Here is a 19740-nt window from a genome sequence, read left to right as displayed (position 1 = left end):
TAAGCTCAGTGAAATAGCTGGTATCAGTGTGCTTGTGTTAAAATGCCTGCTGGGATGGGATAACACCAATGGACACAGGATGGGGACGCCTGTACAGATCTGCCAACCATCAGCACTCACCGACTGAAGGCAGAGTGGGCCAGGGCCCAAACTGGAGGTGATAAAAAAGGACTCAAACCACAACCAAGGAATGTGCTCTGAAAAAGCAGATCCGAGGAGAAGCCAGGCTGAACACTTCTTAGAAAATGTAAACTAGTTTGGGGAAAAGTTTTCTATGCATACTTGTTTATGAATATGCAACAGGCTGATGCAATAGAAATGGTAAATAAAGAGTGTTTCCAAAATAGCAGGGGGCCCTTGGCTGAGTGCCAAGATGCACCCTAAATCTTTGCTCTGTGGTCCTTGTCTCCTCTTGTCCTTGATTAAACTTGGTAAATTTTCACAGGAGGGTGAAGGTGTTTTTCACAGGGACATCAGGCTGTGTTTGGCTGTGCAGGAGGGGTTACCTGGGACTGGGATATTCAGGACTTGCCTTCGAGGGTGAGGTTTTGCCATGCTTTGTTTCCCAGATCAGCCGCACTAAGCTGAGGGATTCTCCTCTGCCGGCTCCACCCCGCTGCCCCTGGGCAATCCATTAATGACGCTAATTAGGACATCAGAACCCGGTGACTAATTGACTTCCGGGCTGGTTTTTGTTGTTTTAAGTGGATGGGAGAAGGGAGGAAGAATGCTTGTTAATTAGTTTAGTTCTGCTTTATCTGAACCACAATATTCCTCACAGAAACTATTCTGGGCCTGACAATGGAACTTGGAGCACTGGGAGGGAAAAATTCCTTCTTTTTTTTTTTTTTTTTTCTGCAGCGTTTGCCTTCTCTGGCAGCTATGCACTACTCTTTATTGCCAGGTCCCTTCAAGGAGTGTTTTTTTTTTTTGTTTGTTTTGTTTTGTTTTGTTTTGTTTTGTTTTGTTTTGTTATTTATGGCCGATTCTGAGGTTGGGCTCCTTGAGGGGGATTTTCCTGGTTGAGGGGTGATCCAGAGTTTAGCTGGGATTGGGGTTTTAATGAGCAATAACCAGAGAAATCTGAAGATTGCTCCTTGATTGATGGAGAGGATGGATGGGCATAGAAACTCTGGGGAAAATACCGAGCAAAACATGGATATAATGGTCTTCTCTCCACAAAAAAACCTCAGGGAAGAAGATCTGCTGTGTCTGCACTCCTGAAACAAGGCACTGCAGGATTTAGGGAGGATCCAGTCCCCCAGTCCAATCCAAACCTCATGCCTGGAGGTGCCATGGAGGAGCAACGCTCAGGATCAGCCCTTCCCATCCCAAGAATTGGGATTGCAATCCTGCCCCCAGTAACGGCTCTGCCTGGCTCAGCCTCCCCAGAAAGGGCTGGAAATTGTTTTCTTTCCCCAGAAAATGAGTTTCATGGAAGTTGATGTGTTCAAAGTGGACTGAGTGCAAAGATGCAGACAGGAATTTCTCCCATTTCCTGAAAAATCAGGGAAACGGCTTCAACTGCAGGATGGCAACAGTGAAACCCTCGAATGTGGGCCCTTCCATGGCAAGAACTAAAATAAAATCCATCTTCCAGATCCTGAGGCCATTACATTTTTACTTTTAGGGCATTTAAAGAATAAATAGATAAGGACATAAGGAAATCACCCACAGGAGCTCATTTCCATGATGGGCAAAGGGATTATAGCTGGACATAAAATAAGATTAATCAATGATTAACCTTATCAGATGGGGATGAATTCTGATCAGCTGATTGAAGAGAGAAAAAAATGGAAGAGGAGAAAATAGAATGAAGGATAAGAAAAAAGCTGAAAGCCACAACATGCAGAAACAACTCCTACTGCCCTGCAGGGGTTTTTCTGCTCCCATAAATATATTTTAAATATATTTAAGATGGAAAGTGATTCCACATGAGGAAAAAGATTCCTTGGGTGGCAGCAGGGGTGACTTGCTCCCCTAGGAGACAGGTTCAGGACGCACCTGCACATCTGAATTTGTTCTAATTTATCAAGAGAAGTGGCTCGGGGGCTCTCATAGATGCACTTGGGATAATCCCACAAATGATCACAACAGGATCTGCTCCTGTCGAGACACAAATGTGAAACATCTACAATTTACATGTAAAAATAAACAAGAACTCATCCCAAGAAGTTCAGGAGCTGGAGGAGTTACTCTGGGTCTGGGATATTCACAATTTGCCTGCCAGGGTGAGGTTTGGCCATCAGGAGCTGCCTGCAGCCCTTGACACAGGGCTTGACTCATCCCCTCATCTCCAGGAGTGAAAGGAATGATTTTTATTGTAAAAGAGGCTGTGTTTGGAGAGAAGGGTCTGCCTTTCTCTCTGGACCCATTTCTTCCCTTTCACAGAGATAAGAGGACATGACATGAGATTATTTCCTCCCTCTAATGAGCCTTTGGGGAGGTGCTGTTGTCAGGCAACCTCCTCAGCACTCACACAAAGGATGACACTGGCTTCACAAATTTCCAGCAAACTTTTAATATTTCCCCAAACCCAAAACACATCTGCTCTGGTGATGCTTCTGAACAGGCCAAGTCGCCCTGAAAAGCTTTTCTCATGTAGTCTCAAGTATAAATATTTTGATACAAAAAATAAAACCCCATAAAGAAACCCATAAACCCCATAAACCTCCCCTAAGGCGTCCGGCAGTGCCGTGGGGATCCACGGCCAGGTACAGCGGCAGGGACAGGCAGCCTGAGGTGCTCCCGGCCCCATTCCCAGGGAATCCGGGAGCAGCAGAGTCTGCAGGGTCTGGGGTGAGCCTGGGAGCTGCTCCGAGCTGTGGGGTGAGCCTGGGAGGGCGCAGGGACCGAGGCTCTGGTTCCAGGGCAGCTCCAGCAGCATTCCCGGGGTGGGGGATGGAGTGCAGCTCCAGCTGCGGGTGAGGGGCACATCTGGCAGAGCCACAGAGGGTCCCTGAACCTGGTCAGGGTCACCCAGAGCAGGGCACATCTCCTGGCTGGTGGCACTCAGGGCCACAGAGGGTGCCCTGCATGTCACCCAGAGCAGGCTCAGCCCAGGCACTGGGGCACTGCCACCATTCCCTGCTGGGAAAGCTGCTCCCATTCCAGTTCCACAGCTCGGGAGGAGCCCAGGCTCATCAGCCTGGCCCAGCCTGCCTGCAGAGCACGCTCAGGATCAGAACTAAACCTCACCTAATTACTGGCAACAACCAGGAGCTCAGCTTTAGCCTTCACACCCAGCAGCTGAGGGTGAGTCTAAGTCACTCCGACTTTTAAATTAAATTATCTCATGCATAGAAACAAAAGCTGCAGCAGAGGATTCACAGAACTCATCATCAAGTACTCAGTAACACATTGTATATATATTAAGCTTTAAATAAAAAAAATCTTTCAAGGTTTTTGTTTCTTTTTTTTTTGAATATATGCACTCTATAGGATGCAACAAACTCGAGCCTGGTCTAACTCTCAGTCACACCCTGTGCTCTGCCCTTTATACAAAGTCTGCTCTACTGTAATAATTCTTCCTTTTAAACAAATGCAGGTAGCCTAGACCTTAATAAAAGCTGCCCAGAGCCCTGGGGCTGAGCTGCCCTCCCTGAAAAATGGAGCAGTTCTGGTTCTGTTACTTTGGGAAGGAGGTGAAAAACTGCTGGAGTGGGGTTTTAGATGATCTTGTTCTCCAGGGCTTCGATTCTTTTGGCCACAGCTTCCAGTGAGGAGCAGTTAAGGAGGAAAATGGCAATTTTTCTGGGAATGTTGGGAAGGAGACTTTTTATGTGGGCACAGAGTGATGGGCCAAGATTTTAACTAAAACAGGAGAGATTTAGATGGGATTTAGATGGGAAGGAATTATTCCCTGGGAGGGTGGGGAGGGGCTGGGCTGGAATTGCCAGAGCAGCTGTGGCTGCCCCTGGATCCCTGGCAGTGCCCAAGGCCAGGCTGGACACTGGGGCTGGGAGCACCTGGGACAGTGGGAGGTGTCCCTGCCATGGCAGGGGTGGAATGGGAGGAATTTTAAGGTCCTTTCCACCCAAACTACTCAATAATTCCCCAGTCCCAGGCTGGCAGCACAGGTAGGGATGGGAGCAGGAGCAGAGGGGATCTGTGCCCATCCCCTCTGGCGTTCCCAGAGCTCTCAGGCTGACGGAGCTCACCCCAGGAAGGAGCTGTCTGTGCTCACACATCCTCCCACTGCCACAGGCTCACTCCCAGAGGAGGAGGGAAAGGAGGGGCTGACAGAGCCCCTGACCCTGAGGAGAGGAGCAAGAGCTTTTCCTGGCATTCCAGAGCAATTTTCTGCTCTTCTCACTAATTCCTGTTGATGGTGTGCCTGGGTTAGCCACCCACCAGGTGGGAGCTGTGACTTCCCGTGACCTCTGCACCACACAGGTCACAGATCTCACCCAGCCTGGCTCCGGGAGGAGGAGCAGAGCTGTGCCACAGCAGGGCCCAGAATGTGTGAAGAAATCAGAGTGTTCCTTTTAAAATTAGATCCTTTCCTGTTCCTCAGTGGTGAGACATCTCCCCTGCCCTCATGAGCCACCCCAAGGCTCCATGAATTCAGTTTTTCAGAAGTTTTAATCCTATTCACAAGTTTGTTTAAAAATTTTTTTCTCTTTCTTCCACTTAGTGAAAGGCCCAGCATGGCAGAACTCAGTCCCACCAGGTGGGTTCTGATGGGATCCAACTCACCTGGCTGGAGATGCTTCCAGGGAACAGTTCCATCAGGATTTATCTCCCAGCACTGAGTTTTGGCCAGCTGTGAGAACCTGGGATGGGTGGATGCGTCCATCTGGATCATCCACACCACCCACCTACAGTCTGAGGTGCTCTGATGTCCCTCTGTCCCTGCAGTCCATGAAGAATTTGGGCAGTGTTGGATGTTTGCTCTGAAGGAACCCCCTGCCTCCCATTCCAGCTGCCTCAGGACCTGCAGCCCCATCTCCCCACAATCCCAGAATCCCAGAGCTTGGAAAAGCCCTCAAGGGACATCAAGTCCAACTTTTGACCAATCCCCACTTTGTCACCAGCCTGGAGCTCTGAGTGCCACATTTGACCCCCCTGGTGCCTCATTCCCACCTTTCTGAGCCCCATCCCTACTCCCTCTCCCAGGAACAGACCTTCCCCATGGTGCCTGTGGAAATCCCAGCCCAACCCACCCAATTCTGGCCAAACTTCCAAAGGATATGTTTCTGCTGCAAGGAATTGATGAGCTCTTCTACTTTGGTCTGGAACTTCACGATGGATTTGCACTCACATGGATCTTCCTCTGTGGGTCACAACAGCAAGAGGATGAGTGGCACAAAAAATTGATTTAATCAAAATCCCCGAGCCCAGTGAAACAGCAGAATTCTTATTTCTATGTCAGAAATGGGAAGGAAAACAAAATATAATTATTTCTAATTATCTGATTGATCTCTTCTGGCTTTAACCTCAGATGAACAGAGAGTGTCACATTTTTCTGTTATTTCAGCCATGGGAAGATTTTCCTGGGTTTCCATCTCTCTGGAAACTCACTGAGCTCTGCTCCTGATGCTTCAGGTTTACCCTAAAATTGGAGTCTGACCAAATAAAACCCACCTCTGTCTCCCCAACAAGATCCAATAAAAACTGGAGGCACTGCTGCCATCAAGACTGGTTTGAGCTTTGCTTCAGTAACTCCAGTCCTTGAGGGGGTGGAACCATGAGCGTTAATCACTTTGCTAATTTATGTCACTAATTTACATCTGTTCTTCAAGGAAAATTAACTCAGACTAGAACAGAAAGAAAAAGATGACTGGGAAAGAAAGGGAGGGGTTACAAGGCCACTCTGAGCTGAGCAAGGCAGGAGTAAATAAAAGACAGAATTTTTTAAGGAAATGAATCACTTGCACCAAAACTCAACAGGTTTAAACCAGCCAGGTGTAACCTAAAGCTGGAGATTAACAGAAGATTTGAAGGCAGCTGTTGAGAGACACAAGCTGGCACTGGGAATGAAAAAAAATGCAAATATCTCCTTGCCTTCCTTTTATTTTTAATACTCAAATGTAAACATATTTACCCAAATTGATATTTTATAAACAAACATTTTTTTCTGAAATTTACTCTTTTTTTTTGAAGGCTGAAGCTTAAATGTATTTGAATGATTTTCAAGTACAATTTGTTGGGCGTTTCATATAGATCCCATCCTCTTGTTCTTGGATTGATCCTAATTTCTTAATGAGACTTTTCAAAGAGTCTCTGCCTTGCAATCCTGGCTCTGCAGACATGGGTATTATCCCTCTCCAACTTCTCCAGGAGGGAAGGAAATCCCATCTTAAGGAACCTGGAGACAAATTCATCATTTGTGAAGAAAAAGAAGGGCAGAAAGGTGGAGGAAAAAGGAAGGAGAAGGGGATTTGGGAGAGGGGGACATGGCTCAGGTGTGGGGGTTGCTTTGCCTCAGGTAACCACCCAAAATATTGATGTCTCCTGGTCCTCCCATGTGTTCTGCCAGCTCCACATACTGGGATCAGGAGATTTTTATTACAACCACCTAAAAGGGCATTTTCATCCCTTTACTCCAGGCTGCAAATGCTGTGACTGAACCCCTCCATCCCCAATCCCCCTCCCACCAGCACAGATCTTCAGCTGCAGCTTCTGCAGGAGCATTTCCACCCCTCCAGTCCAGCCTTGAACACTGACTGAACCCCTCCATCCCAGCTGTGACAGACGAGCTGTGCCATGGGTGACTCTCACAATTAAAAGGCAAATATCCTGTGTCTATGTCAGGAGAAGTTTCATAGATTTATAGTTGTGTTCTACCCCCTTGTGTTGTTACCAGGGGTGCCCTGGGTTTGGGACATTTGGGAGGGTCACTCGTTACCATGGCAACAGCTGAGCCCCAGTCAAGGTGTCAGGCAGTGATCTCAGCCCTGGGCAGGGAAGGAGGAGCCGATGGACAGAACTTTGGGAGGGGCAAAGGGTTAAAAGGGGAAACCTCCATGGTGTGGGTGAGCACATGGTGGGGAAATCCTCTGCTCCTCGTGCTGTAATATTTTCTCTATTCAGTCTTCTGCTGTGTTTTTGTTAAGGTTTTAATAAACGTTTTAAAATTTTTGCAAGTATTATTTCTCACACCGGTCCTTTCCCACCAACACAGATTGAGGATCTGCAGCTTCTCCAAGAGCATTTCCATCCCTCCACTCCAGCCTTGACTGAACTCCTCCATCACCAATGCCTCTCACCAGCACAGATGTCCATCTACAGTTTCTCCGAGAGCATTTTCATCCCTCTGCTCCATCCCAATCCCCTCTCACCAACACAGACTGACGATCTGCAGCTTCTCCAAGGGAGTTTTCATCTCCCCACTCCAGCCTTCAAAGACTGGGACAAAACCCCTGGCTGTTTCTGGAGGGGCATTTTCCCCCCTCTGCTCCACCCTTCAGATGCTGTGGCTGAGCCCCAGTCCCCTCTCACCAACACAGATCTTCATCTGCAGCTTCTTCCCAATCTTGCTGATGGTCCTGAAGTCGGCAGTGTAGAAATAATGCTCAGCCACGGGTTCTGAGGCGATCTCCCTCAGCTCGTCCTCCACGGCGTTGCCCACTCCCACAGCAAACATCCGAAATCCTGCCGGGAACGGGATCCTGTCAGTGGCACGGAGCTGGCATGGTGCCACCATGCCAGGCTGGACATCCTCGTCCACCCCCTGTGCCCCCAGGCCCCACACAGCTCCAGATCCTCACTGAGAATTACCCCCTCCACCCCCACTCTTCCAGACTCCTCTCAGCCACCTCAAACAGGGTGAAAATAATTTTACAGGCAGAGATTTTATTAAAATTTACCAGACCATGGGCACTGTGGCCACAAGAATAAGGTTTTGGAGACGCTCCTTTCAGCCACTTCAAACAGGGGCCAAAATATTTTTGCAAGTAGAGTTTAGGTAGAATTTCCCAGCCAACGAAAACAAGAACGAGGCTTTGGAGACGCAAGAAAGGACAGGTGATGGTAACACCATCCCACTGATGTGAAAGTGATAATGTAGCAAAAGGGAACTGTGGGAGTTTCCAGAACAGGCTCAACCACTGTTAATCAACCCCTGTTAATGAGCCCCTGGGTGGCAAAGTCCCCCTGCAGTGGAGACCTGGGGTCAGCAGGTCTAAAACTGCGTCCCCCACTGGGAGTTCAGAACTTTCCCAGGGATTGTCCTGCTCTGTCAAGAGATTGATCTGCATTAAACCTGTTTCTATTGAACTGAAATGCAATTTTCCCACTTTGGGTGGTATTAATTAGCCCTGATTCAAAATACTTGTCTCTACTTGTCCATGCCCAGGCACTGGAAATGTTTCCCTGCTCCCCTTTGTGCCTTTCTGTCTCTAGATATATCCAATATGTGTTGTTTTCCCAAGGCTCAGCTCACTGAACAATTCTGCAGTCTCATTTTAAGCACTTGTTTATCCCACAGCAATAAGTCATGGACAGATAAGAGATTTCCTTGCAGGGACAAGAGAGGAGAGAGAGACAAGGCACAAAGTTTTATCACCAGGGAGGAATAAATTCTATAAATACACTTTATAAGAACCTTTTGTTTTATAAGAGCTGAACAGCCCCATAAGATGTCAGAGTGCTTTGTAAACATTGGTTTTTCACAAGCTCCCTGACCTTTCTGGTTATGTGCTGGCCCCGAGTCCCATCTAGTGGTGGAGAGTGAAGTTAAAAGGAAGGGAAGGATTCAGCAATTCCTGACTGAATTCCCAGGGGCTGGATCCATTTAACACAGGGGTGTCAGAGACTGGGAATGTGCTCAGCGGGTCAGCAGAGGGGCAGCTCTCGAGGCATTAATATTTCATGGGGCTCAGGCACAGGAATCCATCAGTGTGTGGCCACTGAGTGCTTTTCCTACAACAGCAGCCCAGGAAAGCTCCTTATTAATGTGCCTGGGGTTCCTCCTTAACCATGTCTGGGCTTTGTTTATTGTTTTATTGCTTTTTCTTTGCCTTTTCCAGGCCTTGAGGCTGATGCAGCTGAGCCACACTTGACCTTACAAATCCTGGGGTTTGTTTTCTTTGCCCCCGTGTGCCTCTGGTGCTGGGCTGGGCTTCCTGACCAACCCCAGACAAATCCCAGAGTGGGTAAGGGTTGGGTTAGGAGGGACCTGAAAGCTCCTCTTGCTCTGCCATCTTCCACCATCCCAGGTTGCTCCAAGCCCTGTCCGACCCTAAAGGTGCTGAAACCGTCAAATTCTAAATTCTCCCTGCAGCTTCCTCCCACATTTGTGTGGAGCAATTAAACCTGGGTGCATCCTATTCCAGGGGGTGAAACTCTGCCCTGCCCATCCCATTCCAGGGGATAAAACTCCACCCTGTCCATTCCATTCCAGGAGGTAAATCTCCGCTCTGTCCATCCCATTCCAGGGGGTAAATCTCCACCATGTCCATCCCATTCCAGGGGGTAAATCTCCATTCTGTCCATCCTGTTGCACAGGGTAAAACTCCATCCTATCCATCCCATTCCAAGGGCATGGAACTCCACCCTGGCCAGCAGAAACTCCTCCGAAAACAGAGAGGGGAACTAAAACCAGCTCTTGGCAAGCTAAGGTGCACCTGGCGCCCAGACTGAGGTGTTCCAAGCTCTCTGTGAGCAAGGATAGTCAGGGAATATCTCCCCAGAATTACTGCATATAACCTGTGTATATCCTAAGAGACAGATCCAGAGAAAAAGTCCTGCCTGGGCCAAGGGAGAAAGAAGCCCCAGGGAGTTCAGGAGCCCTACCTGAGTCCTTGGCTTTCTTGGCAGCATCCGAGATATAATCCTGTGAGCGCCCATCAGTGAACACAATCCCCACCTTGGGGACCCCGGGCCGGGCTCCGTTGATGACGGAGAAGGAGCTGTCAACGAGGTACTTCAGAGCCTGGCCTGTCATGGTCCCCTTCTCCATGTAGGACATTTTCTTCACTGCTGCTTTGATGTCCTTCTTGCTCTTGAACTGCCCCAGGGGGAACTCCTGCCGGACAGAGCTGGAGTACTGCACCAGCCCGACCTGGGCCTGTTTGTCCGACACCTCCAGCGAATCCACGATTTGGTTGATGAATTTCTTCACCAGCTCGAAGTTCTCAGGCCTCACACTCTTGGAGCCATCAATGAGGAACACAAGATCCAGAGCAGACCCCAAGCCACCATTGCAAGCTGAGGGAAAACACGAGAAGAGGGCAGAACAAAACAGCAGCAAAGACCTCAGTAAATGATGTAGGAAAATAGAAACTTAATGACATTTATGACTGAGGAAATGGGGTTAATGAATGAAAACCCAACAGGAGAGAACAGCAATGTTTAGAAATTGACTCTGGCTGGTAAGAGCAGAGTTTCCCTTTCTACCTTCTCTGACCAGAACGTCCCAGCGCTGTCACCACCATGCCCTCAGGGACCCCTCACGTACCAGTGCAGGTCTTGCCATCGCTGTTGAGGCTGAAGCCGTCCCTGCAGGCACACCTGTAGGCCCCCGGGGTGCTGACACACACCTGCTCGCAGTCGTGGTCACCCGTGGCACACAGGTCAGACACCACTGCAAGGAGAGGAGGGGGTGGCTTCAAGCAGGGGCCAGCTCGAGGCCTCCCTGCCCACACCCAGCTCTGCACAGCCCCACACTGACCCCATAATTAAATCTGCTTTGCAGTGGGACACAGCTCATTGATCCTTGACAGTGGCTGAGGCATTGTCTTAAGTTGGAAATGGGGCTGTGTGTTCTACCTCCACCTGTCAGAGCTGGGCAGTTCTCTGCTGGTTGTTTGTACTATTGCTTTTGTATTTTAGTTTTCCTCATGAAGAACTGTTATTCCTATTCCCATATCTTTGCCTGAGAGTCCCTGAATTTCAAAATTACAATAATTCAGAAGGAAGGGGCTTACATTTTCTATTTCAAGGAAGGCTCCTGCCTTTCTTATCAAACACTTGGCTTTTCAAACCAAGCAGGCATAAAGACAAGGAAGAAATTCCCACAAGTCTCCCTGCTCCAAGGCACAGCCAGGACTGGAAATCCTCCCCATCCTGAGGGCAAACCCAGCTGGGTGTGGGGCAAATCGCAGCACATCTCACTATGAAACTTTCCTGGGTGAGGTTTGGGTCCCAGTTGCCCCCAGGCTAGCCAGTACCCCATTTTTGCAGCTCTGCAGTTCTGAGCAGGGGGCTCAGCTGCCATTCCTGGACAGCATTCATGTGTGAACACACCTGGGATTCACCTCAGAGCTCTCCCTGCACGTGCAGCTCTCAGATCCCTGCTCTCCAAACCTTCCTGCTGCCCCTCCTGCCCTGGCTGTGGCTCCCGGGTTGCTGAGCAAACAGCAGCTGAGTGGCAGCACCGGGACCCAGTGGTGCTGGGAAGTGACAGCACTGTCACAGTGAGGATGGCAAACAAACTCCAGAGCAAACAGGGCTGGGGAGGCAAATTCAGTTACAAATGCCAGGGAAAAGTGTGCAGAAATCTAGGCACTGGGCTGGAGCAAACTGATGGGAGGTGGAGCTGAGTCTTTCTGAGTTCAGTTTTGTTATTTTGAGCCATTTGTGTTCTGTTCTACTCATATTTTGTACATTTTTTTGGCCTTTCCACTTCCCGTGCCTGTGCCAGCACTGGTAGATTGTTCCAGCCCAGCTCGTTGGGAATTTTACTGCCCCTGGAGCTGCCTGTAGTTCAGTGCTGTGGTTAATCTCACCACAGGCTGGAGCACCAAGGGTTTCCCGTTTCTCCATGAATTTGCTGAGCACTGTGGGAAGCACTTTTCTTCCTTCCCACAAATCCTGTGCTGTGCCCGAGCAGGGGGTCTGGGTCCATCTCTGGGGTGGTTTAGGGCAGCTGCATGTGCAGAACACGATAACAGGGACTGGGGAATTACCCAGGGCTGTCCTCTGTTCCCTGCAGCAATCTCGAGTGCTTCCCTCACCTCCCAGGGCTTTTCCATGGGAAGAGCTTTGCCAGGGAGGCACAGAAAGGGTTTTCTCCACAACTTCAAACCACACAGTGAGGCCTCGGCACCACTGCTGCCTCCTGATCCCAGGGCAGCCCATACAAACTCCCACAACATTCATGGCCTGGATTCCACTCCTCAAATTCTGTCTCTCTTCCTCCCTTTGTCTGAGGTGTTTGTTCCCTCTCCCATGAGCTGCTGCAGTGACACCTGATATTACCTGACTCATTCTGTGTTATGACGGGGGGGATAATCCACGGCTCACTCTGTATCCCACATTTCCCTCCTTTCTACAGAGGAGCCAATTTTCCATGATAAAAAGCTGCTCCCCTTCATCACTTTCAGCCTGGGAGCTGGACCAGGAGATTTTACACCTGTCAGAAACTGGGAGTTCTCCAGGCCCAGCCGTTTGTGTTTGGAGTTCCAGGTGGATCACACCTTTCAGGAAGTGTTGCCACACATTTTTCCTTCCAGGGAATGGCAGGGAGAGGCCCCTGGGCCTCTCCTGCTGACAGAAAATGGGGATTTTATTGCCCATTCCTGCTGCCTTGGGGCACATTTGGGATCAATGAAACATTCCCAGTCCTTCAGCAGCTCCTGTAGGAGCAAAGCTGCATTTGGAGGGTGGTATTTTTGTAGGATTTGTAGGGTGCTGCTTGTAGGGTGCTGTTTGGAGGATGCTGTTTTTGTAGGAGGAGGTTTGGAGGATGGTGATTTTATAGGATGGTGGTTTTATAGGATGCTGTTGTAGGATGCTGTTTGGAGAGTGCTGTTTAGAGGGTGCTGTTTTTATACGATAGTGGTTTTAGGATGGTGTTTTCATGGGATGGTGTTTTTAGGATGCTCAGGCTCCTTTGATGTGCTCTGCAGAAGGAATTAGATCCTGCTCCAGCCAGGAGAGACTCCTGCCCCACAAGGCTCCCAACCCCAGAAGGAGCATCAGGCAAAGGCAGCTCAGCCTCTGACAGGAACTGGGACCATCCCAGTTGAACTGGGAATTCTGGAGGCAGTGCTGGCTGGGGGAATTACAAAACAAATTCTCTCCACTGCCCCAAAAAGGGGCATGATTTCAGTGTGCTAAAACCCTCTTTCCCAGGTTGTTTTCCACACTCCAGGAGTGTGTGGGTCATATTTACAAACTCTCCAGTGCCAGTGAAATCTGGAGATTTTTTTAACCAAAACCTTAAATGCTCTGGACAAAATACTGCAGTTCTGGAAAGGCAACTTCAAGGAGCCCCTGTGTCCCACAGGGCTCTGAACCTGCAGGGCTTGGAGCAAGGAATCAGAGGGGTGAAGGGTGGTCCCAGGGAAAGGTTCCATGGGAAAGGCTGGAGAAGGACTTTGGAAAAGGGTCTGGAGGGACAGGACACAGGGAATGGCTGCCACTGCCACAGGGCAGGGCTGGATGGGATCTTGGGAATGAGGAATTGTTCCCTGGCAGGGTGGGGAGGGGCTGGGCTGGAATTGCCAGAGCAGCTGTGGCTGCCCCTGGATCCCTGGCAGTGCCCAAGGCCAGGCTGGACACTGGGGCTGGGAGCACCTGGGACAGTGGGAGGTGTCCCTGCCATGGAAGGTGTCCCTGCCCATTGAAGGTGGTGGGATGGGATGAGCTTTCCAATCCCTTCCCACCCAAAGCATTCCAGGATTCTCTGCAGAGCTTTAAGGTCCTTCCCACCCAAAACCATTCCCAGTTCCTGGCTGGCAGCGCTGCAGCCCCAGGCTGGGAACACCAGGACTCACCACAGAAAGCCTCCTGGAACTTGTGGGTCAGCTTCTCGATGACGCTGTAGCTCTCCACATAGTCCACGTGCTCGTCCCTCTGCAGAGCTTTAAGGTCCTTCCCACCCAAAACCATTCCCAGTTCCTGGCTGGCAGCGCTGCAGCCCCAGGCTGGGAACACCAGGACTCACCACAGAAAGCCTCCTGGAACTTGTGGGTCAGCTTCTCGATGACGCTGTAGCTCTCCACATAGTCCACGTGCTCGTCCAGGGGCTCGCTGGCCATCTGCCTCAGCGTGCCCATGTCCACCCTGCCCACGCCGATGGCGAAGATCTCGATGCCCGCGGCCCTGGCCCGGGCAGACACGTCCTGCACCCCGTCCTGGGGCCGGCCGTCGGTCACCACGATGGCCACCTGCAGCGGGGAGGGACAGCCTGGGTGGGGATTGGGATCCTCCTTCATATTCCCAGAATGTTGGTGGGACAGGCGGGGGTAGGAGGGAAGGGTGTGCGTTTCTACAATTAAGGGAAAAGGGAATCCCACCAGCTTTTCCCATTCTTTGGAGATCACACCAACCATGTTTTTTTGAGTTGGAATTAGTTTCTTTCTGAGCTGGAAAAGTTAAACTGCCATGGATTGATGGTTTCACCAAGGGACAACTGCCAGGGATCAATGGCTTCACCAGTGGACAACTGCCAGGGCTTGATGGCTTCACTAAGGGACAACTGACAAGGATTCATGGCTTCACCAAGGGACAACTGGTGCATCCCCCTCTAAGGAAACTAAATTAAAATTTATGTTTTAATTTAAACAAACTCGAGCTCAAGCCAAACTGAAGATCTTCAGGGACACTCAGGAGAAGCCCAGCTGAGTGTGGGGTGTCACAGCATCTCAGAAAAATGCCATGGAAACGTGAGATGAAGGCTTCATCCCATTTATGGGTGGAGGAGCTGGAACTGGGTGGAACTGGAACCATATCCATGGGGAGAGAGGGGGAGAGGCCTGAGGACACACTGTGTGTCAGGGCCTGCCAGGATTTGTGATTCTCTGTTCCAAAATAAACAGCGGGGATTAAACCCCACCCCTGCTAACCCCAGCATTAAAGTGGCAGCTGGTTTAAATGGGAATGGGATTTCAGCTTGGATTAAACAGTACCCTGAACCAGCTAAAAGCTTCCCAGAGTCCTGCTCCGGGTTTGTCCCTTTTCCTCTTTATTTTTCTTCTGAAAGAGACTTTGTCACAAGACCTGAATTCTTGCTCTTTGCCAATTCTTCTGCCCCTGCCACTTTTCCTTACCACTGATTTATTGTGACACCACTGCCAACTCCAAAGGACTGGCTTGGGCTGAAATAAAGAATGGGGAAGGAGATTCCCCTCTGGAAAAAACAGGAGAAACAGGAAAAACGTGGGGCTTTGCAGTCTCATTTCAGCTGTTTATCTACACTTCCTAAGGGCTGCACAATGAAAAATACCCAGGAGCATCATAATTCCGCAACTGGTGCTTCCACGGGGGAAAAAATAAACAAATTCAAGCTTTGCTTTTCTAGAGTGGCAAAAATAAGGCAAAGCAGCACCTGTGGCAGGTGTGGGGGTGTAATGTGGGGGAAAGGGGTGTGCCCAAGGAGCTCCGGGGTTTTCCTGGGGCGGGAGAGGATCCATCCATGCAGTGGAGCCTTTTGCCAGGAGAGAGAGCCCTCGGCTCAGCCTCCGCTCCAGCCGGGCTGCTCCGCCTGAGCAGCGCCGGGGGCTGCCGAGGAGAGCAGGGGAGCGCCCAGAGCCCGGCTGGCAGGAGCGAGGGAGTCATCAAATCAGGGGGCACAGGAGATATCTGATATGGGAATGAGGAGTTATCAAATCAGGGATCAGAGGGGTTATCAAATCAGGGATCAGAGGAGATGTCAAATATGGGAATGAGAGGAGTTATCAAATCAGGGATCAGAGGAGTCATCAAATCAGGGATCAGAGGAGATATCAAATCAGGGAATTAGGAGTTATCAAATCAAGGAATTAGGAGTTATCAAATCAGGGATCAGAGGAGATGTCAAATATGGGAAAGAGAGGAGTTATCAAATCAGGGAATGAGGAGTCATCAAATCAGGGATCAGAGGAGATATCAAATCAAGAAGCAGAGGAGTTATCACATGAGGGATCAGAGGAATCATCAAATCAGGGATCAGAGGAGATATCAAATGAGGGAATTAGGAGTTATCAAATCAGGGATCAGAGGAGATGTCAAATATGGGAATGACAGGAGTTATCAAATCAGGGAATGAGGAGTCATCAAATCAGGGATCAGAGGAGTCATCAAATCAAGAAGCAGAGGAGTTATCACATGAGGGATCAGAGGAATCATCAAATCAGGGATCAGAGGAGATATCAAATCAAGAAGCAGAGGAGTTATCACATGAGGGATCAGAGGAATCATCAAATCAGGGATCAGAGGAGACATCAAATCAAGGATCAGAGGAGTTATCAAATCAGGAATCAGAGGAGTTACCAAATGAGGGATCAGAGGAGTCATCAAATCAGGAATCACAGGCATTTATCAAATCAAGGAACAGAGGCGTTATCAAATCAGATACCAAACCCTGCCTGCAGGTCCTGTCAGCAGCTGTGTTTCCTCCTGCAATTTTCTTCCTAAATCAAGAAATTCTCCAGGCTTTATCAGCTCCTCTCCATCTTCAGCTAAGCCCAAGCCCAAAAAAACCCAAGCCCAGATAAACCCCAGATGGGGTGGGGCTGCAGCATCCACACCTGGATGTAATGGAAATATCCTCATAATGCCTCTGAATGGAAATCTGCCATAAAGGACTCAAAATCCACATTGTTTTCTGCTCTGCTGTTGGAGAAAACAAAATTTCTGGATACAGAGTCAGGGTTGGGCATTAATCAGAGAACCCATGGGGAAAATGAATGTAACAGTGAGAGGAAGCTAGGGGACCTGTCTGTGATAGCCTGACAGAAAGAGTGTAAAAATATCTCTTAATATCACGTTTGGTTAGCTCAATCATCAAGAAATCCTGTTTATTTTTCCCTAGGATTCCAACCATAGATATTTTCCGTGCATCCAGCCTGAGTGAAGGTGAAAAAATGTATGGTTTTGCTATTATTATATTCAAACCTACCTCCAAATTATTTGCAGTCTAAGGATCTCTGTAATTCCCTGCCATTGAAAAAGCTGTCCTGGTGTGTGCCCGGTTTGGGAAAGGCTTGGAGGGAAGGAGCAGCCTCTGGGTCCTGGGGAGGCTGGCACTGCTCAGCCATGTGATGGGAATTATGAAAAGGTGAAGCTTCTGCTGCCTCTAACAGCTGAATTTTGCCCTGATCCTCAGTTTTACCCTGGTAAAACTCAGAAATTTTACTTTTCAAGGTCAAACTTTTTGCTCGTTTAACCAGCAGCTTTCTCTATGAATTCCTGACATTCTGGATCCCTCATCCTTCTGTCAGACAGAAATCCCACGTGTTCTGAAACAATTTATTCCTGGTTATCTCAGACACCCGAGCATTCCTGAGCATTCCCAGGTATTCTCAGCCCGGGCTGGCATTTCCCGCAATCCCGCAGCTAATGAGGGAGCGTTGGCTCATTATCCCCGGGGAACGTGATGTTCCAGCAGCGCTCCAAGAAGAATCAGGCAGGAAGCTGCATAAAGCCCTGGATTTGCTCAGAAAATTTGCCAATTTATTTGTTGTTCTTCCCTAAAAAATAAGGTGGAAGTAATTGGGCTCCCCGCAGGTTTTGAGGAAGGTGGGAGCAGGTTTTTCTCGGAGCTCCTCCAGAAACAAATTGTGCTTTTCCCTGCCCGGGGGTGACATTTGCTGCACAAAGCAAGAGCAAAGCACCGTGTGATGTTTTGGGTTGTTGACAACCAGATTTGCACGAGGATTTGTTAGATTTCTGCTGTGGGAAGGAGCAAGGACCGTGTCCCGTGTTTCTGGAAGCTTCACCTCCCTAAATCCCTGTATGACCTGTTCCTCCTCCCAGGCAGGGGATGGGGTCACCCTGAGCAGAAAGGAAAAGCTGGTTGGACTTCAAGGCAGAGGGAAAAAGAAAAAAAAAAAAGAAAAACAAAACAAAACAAAACAAAAAAAAAACCCCACAAAAAAACCAAGGAACCAAGAACACAAAGGGTTGTGGAGTTTTCCACCTTGGGGAGATTGAAAAGCAACCTGGGCATGGTCCTGGGCAGTCCCACTGGAGCTCAGGTTCAGCTCCAGGATACCTCCCGACCTCCTTCTGTGATTCTGTGTCTTGGACCAGCTCCGGAGTGGAAGGGAAGAAGGAAAACAAGGAGTGATTTCCTTTCTCCCCGCCCCCCTTTTTTTTTGTTGCCTCAGATAAATCATTCCAAAGCTCACTGCTCCCAGCTCTTCCAGCTGTCCAGGAAAGGTTTCAGGGAGACACTGGAAATCCAGGATAGTTTGTTCCACACAACCAGAGGTGACAGGGAACAGCAAGGCTTGGGGGAGCTGTCTGGCAGCAGGAAAAGAGTGCATGAGGAGAGGGATGTTGAATGGTGTGGAAGAGATTCCGGAGATGAGGATCCAGCAATTCATAGACAGCTCAGTGGAAATGTCTCTCCAATCTGCAGGAGTGGCCAATGCTGTGTGCAATTGTCAGACTGCATTTAGAACAAAAACTGAGACTAAGACTGACTATGTTATAATGAGCTTTGTATTTTCTTTTGCTAAGCCCCAGAGTTGAGCTTCTTTTTCAAGAAGAATTGAGATGTTTGAAGCTCACAGAGATTTTTCAAGAACTGAGAGATTTGAAGTTCCCAGAAGTTTTCAAGAACTGAAAGGTTTGAACTTCCCAGAGGATTCCAAGCAGAATTGAGAGGTTTGAATCTCTTGAAGGTTTCCAAGAATTGAGAGATTTGAACCTCTAGGAAGTTTCCAATAATTGATAGGTTTCAACCTCCCAGAGATTTCCTAAGAGTTGAGAGGTTTGAACTTCCCAGAGGCTTCCAAGAATTGAGAGGTTTCAACCTTCCAGAGGTTTGCAAGAAGAACTGAGAGGTCTGAACCTCCCAGATGTTTCCAAGAAGAGTTGAGATGTTTGAACCTCCCAGAGGTCTTCAAGAATTGAGAGGTTTGAACCTCTCAGAGGTTTCCAAGAATTGAGGGATGTGTACCTCCCAGAGGTTTCCAAGAAGAATTGAGAGGTTTGAACTTCCTGCAGGTTTTCAGACCTCCAGTTGGCACCTCCCAGAGGTTTTCCACCTGTGACAATCAACCCCAAGTTGTCCACACACAACCAAATCCTAGAAAAAAAATCACCTTTCTGCTTTTCCCAACCACTCCACGATGAGTCCCAAGCGAGGAGCTGGAGGAACCAGCCCCTTTTTACCTTTTTGAAGTTGGGCGCGCTGCCCCTGCCGCCCTCGGCGGCGCTGAAGGCGCGGCTGATGGCAAACTGGATGGCCAGGCCCGTCATGGTGCCCGTGGAGAGGGGCTGGATCCTGCGCACGGCCTGCAGCAGCGCCGCCTTGCTCTGGGGGCCCTGCAGGGACAGCTCGCTGCGCACGGCGCTGGCATAGTTGATGATGCCCACGCGAGTGGCGTTGGGGCCCACGTCCAGCGCCTCGATCACGCGCGACACGAACACCTTGATCTTCTCGAACTCGTGCGGCCGCACGCTGCGCGAGCTGTCGATGATGAACACCAGGTCCGTGGGCTTGGTCCTGCACAGGGTGCCTGGGGACAGCAGAGGGGAAATCAAGGGGAAAGAAGGGAACGTGTCAAAGGAAAAGTGTCCTGGGAGGGAGAGAAGGGCACTGGTAAAGCAGCAGTGGGCGGGAGGAGCGGCGGGTGTTGGTGCTTTCTCTGTTTCACAGCTTTAACTGAACATTTTAAATGTTCTTTGTGCTTTTCTAGGAAAGCACCTTTAGGAAAGCAGAGTTCCTAGGGGATGACACGGATTTGTGGTGAGCAGGGAGTCCCTTGTCACCCCTGGACAAGGGTGTCCCTTGTCTCTGAGGAAATCTCATCCCCCTAGGGCAGCACAGAGAGAAGGAGGGAGGGATAAATGTGTGGAATGACAGCATGGAGAGAGGGAAGGAGGGAAAGACAGAGGGATAGAGGGAGGGAGGGAGGGAGG

At 49.5% G+C, this 19740-nt stretch overlaps 1 protein-coding gene across 1 annotated transcript in view; it reads right to left on the bottom strand.

Moving 5' to 3' along the window:
* Positions 1-3668: 3668 nt before the first annotated feature.
* The window catches only part of MATN1 (matrilin 1), a 19588-nt gene continuing 3516 nt past the window's right edge, over positions 3669-19740 (bottom strand). Inside the window, exons 2-8 of the mRNA XM_039729220.1 lie at positions 18991-19337; positions 13835-14057; positions 10403-10528; positions 9739-10152; positions 7444-7596; positions 5195-5275; positions 3669-3718 (exon numbers count right to left, since the gene is read on the bottom strand). Coding sequence (XP_039585154.1) covers positions 3669-3718; positions 5195-5275; positions 7444-7596; positions 9739-10152; positions 10403-10528; positions 13835-14057; positions 18991-19337 — 1394 coding nt within the window. The remainder of the gene's footprint in view (positions 3719-5194; positions 5276-7443; positions 7597-9738; positions 10153-10402; positions 10529-13834; positions 14058-18990; positions 19338-19740) is intronic.

The sequence above is a fragment of the Passer montanus genome, unplaced genomic scaffold, assembly GCF_014805655.1.
Source record: "Passer montanus isolate IOZ18808 unplaced genomic scaffold, ASM1480565v1 scaffold68, whole genome shotgun sequence".
NCBI lineage: Eukaryota > Metazoa > Chordata > Aves > Passeriformes > Passeridae > Passer > Passer montanus.
The sequence above is the reverse complement of the archived record's forward strand: the minus strand, read 5'-3'. Positions and strand labels throughout refer to the sequence as shown.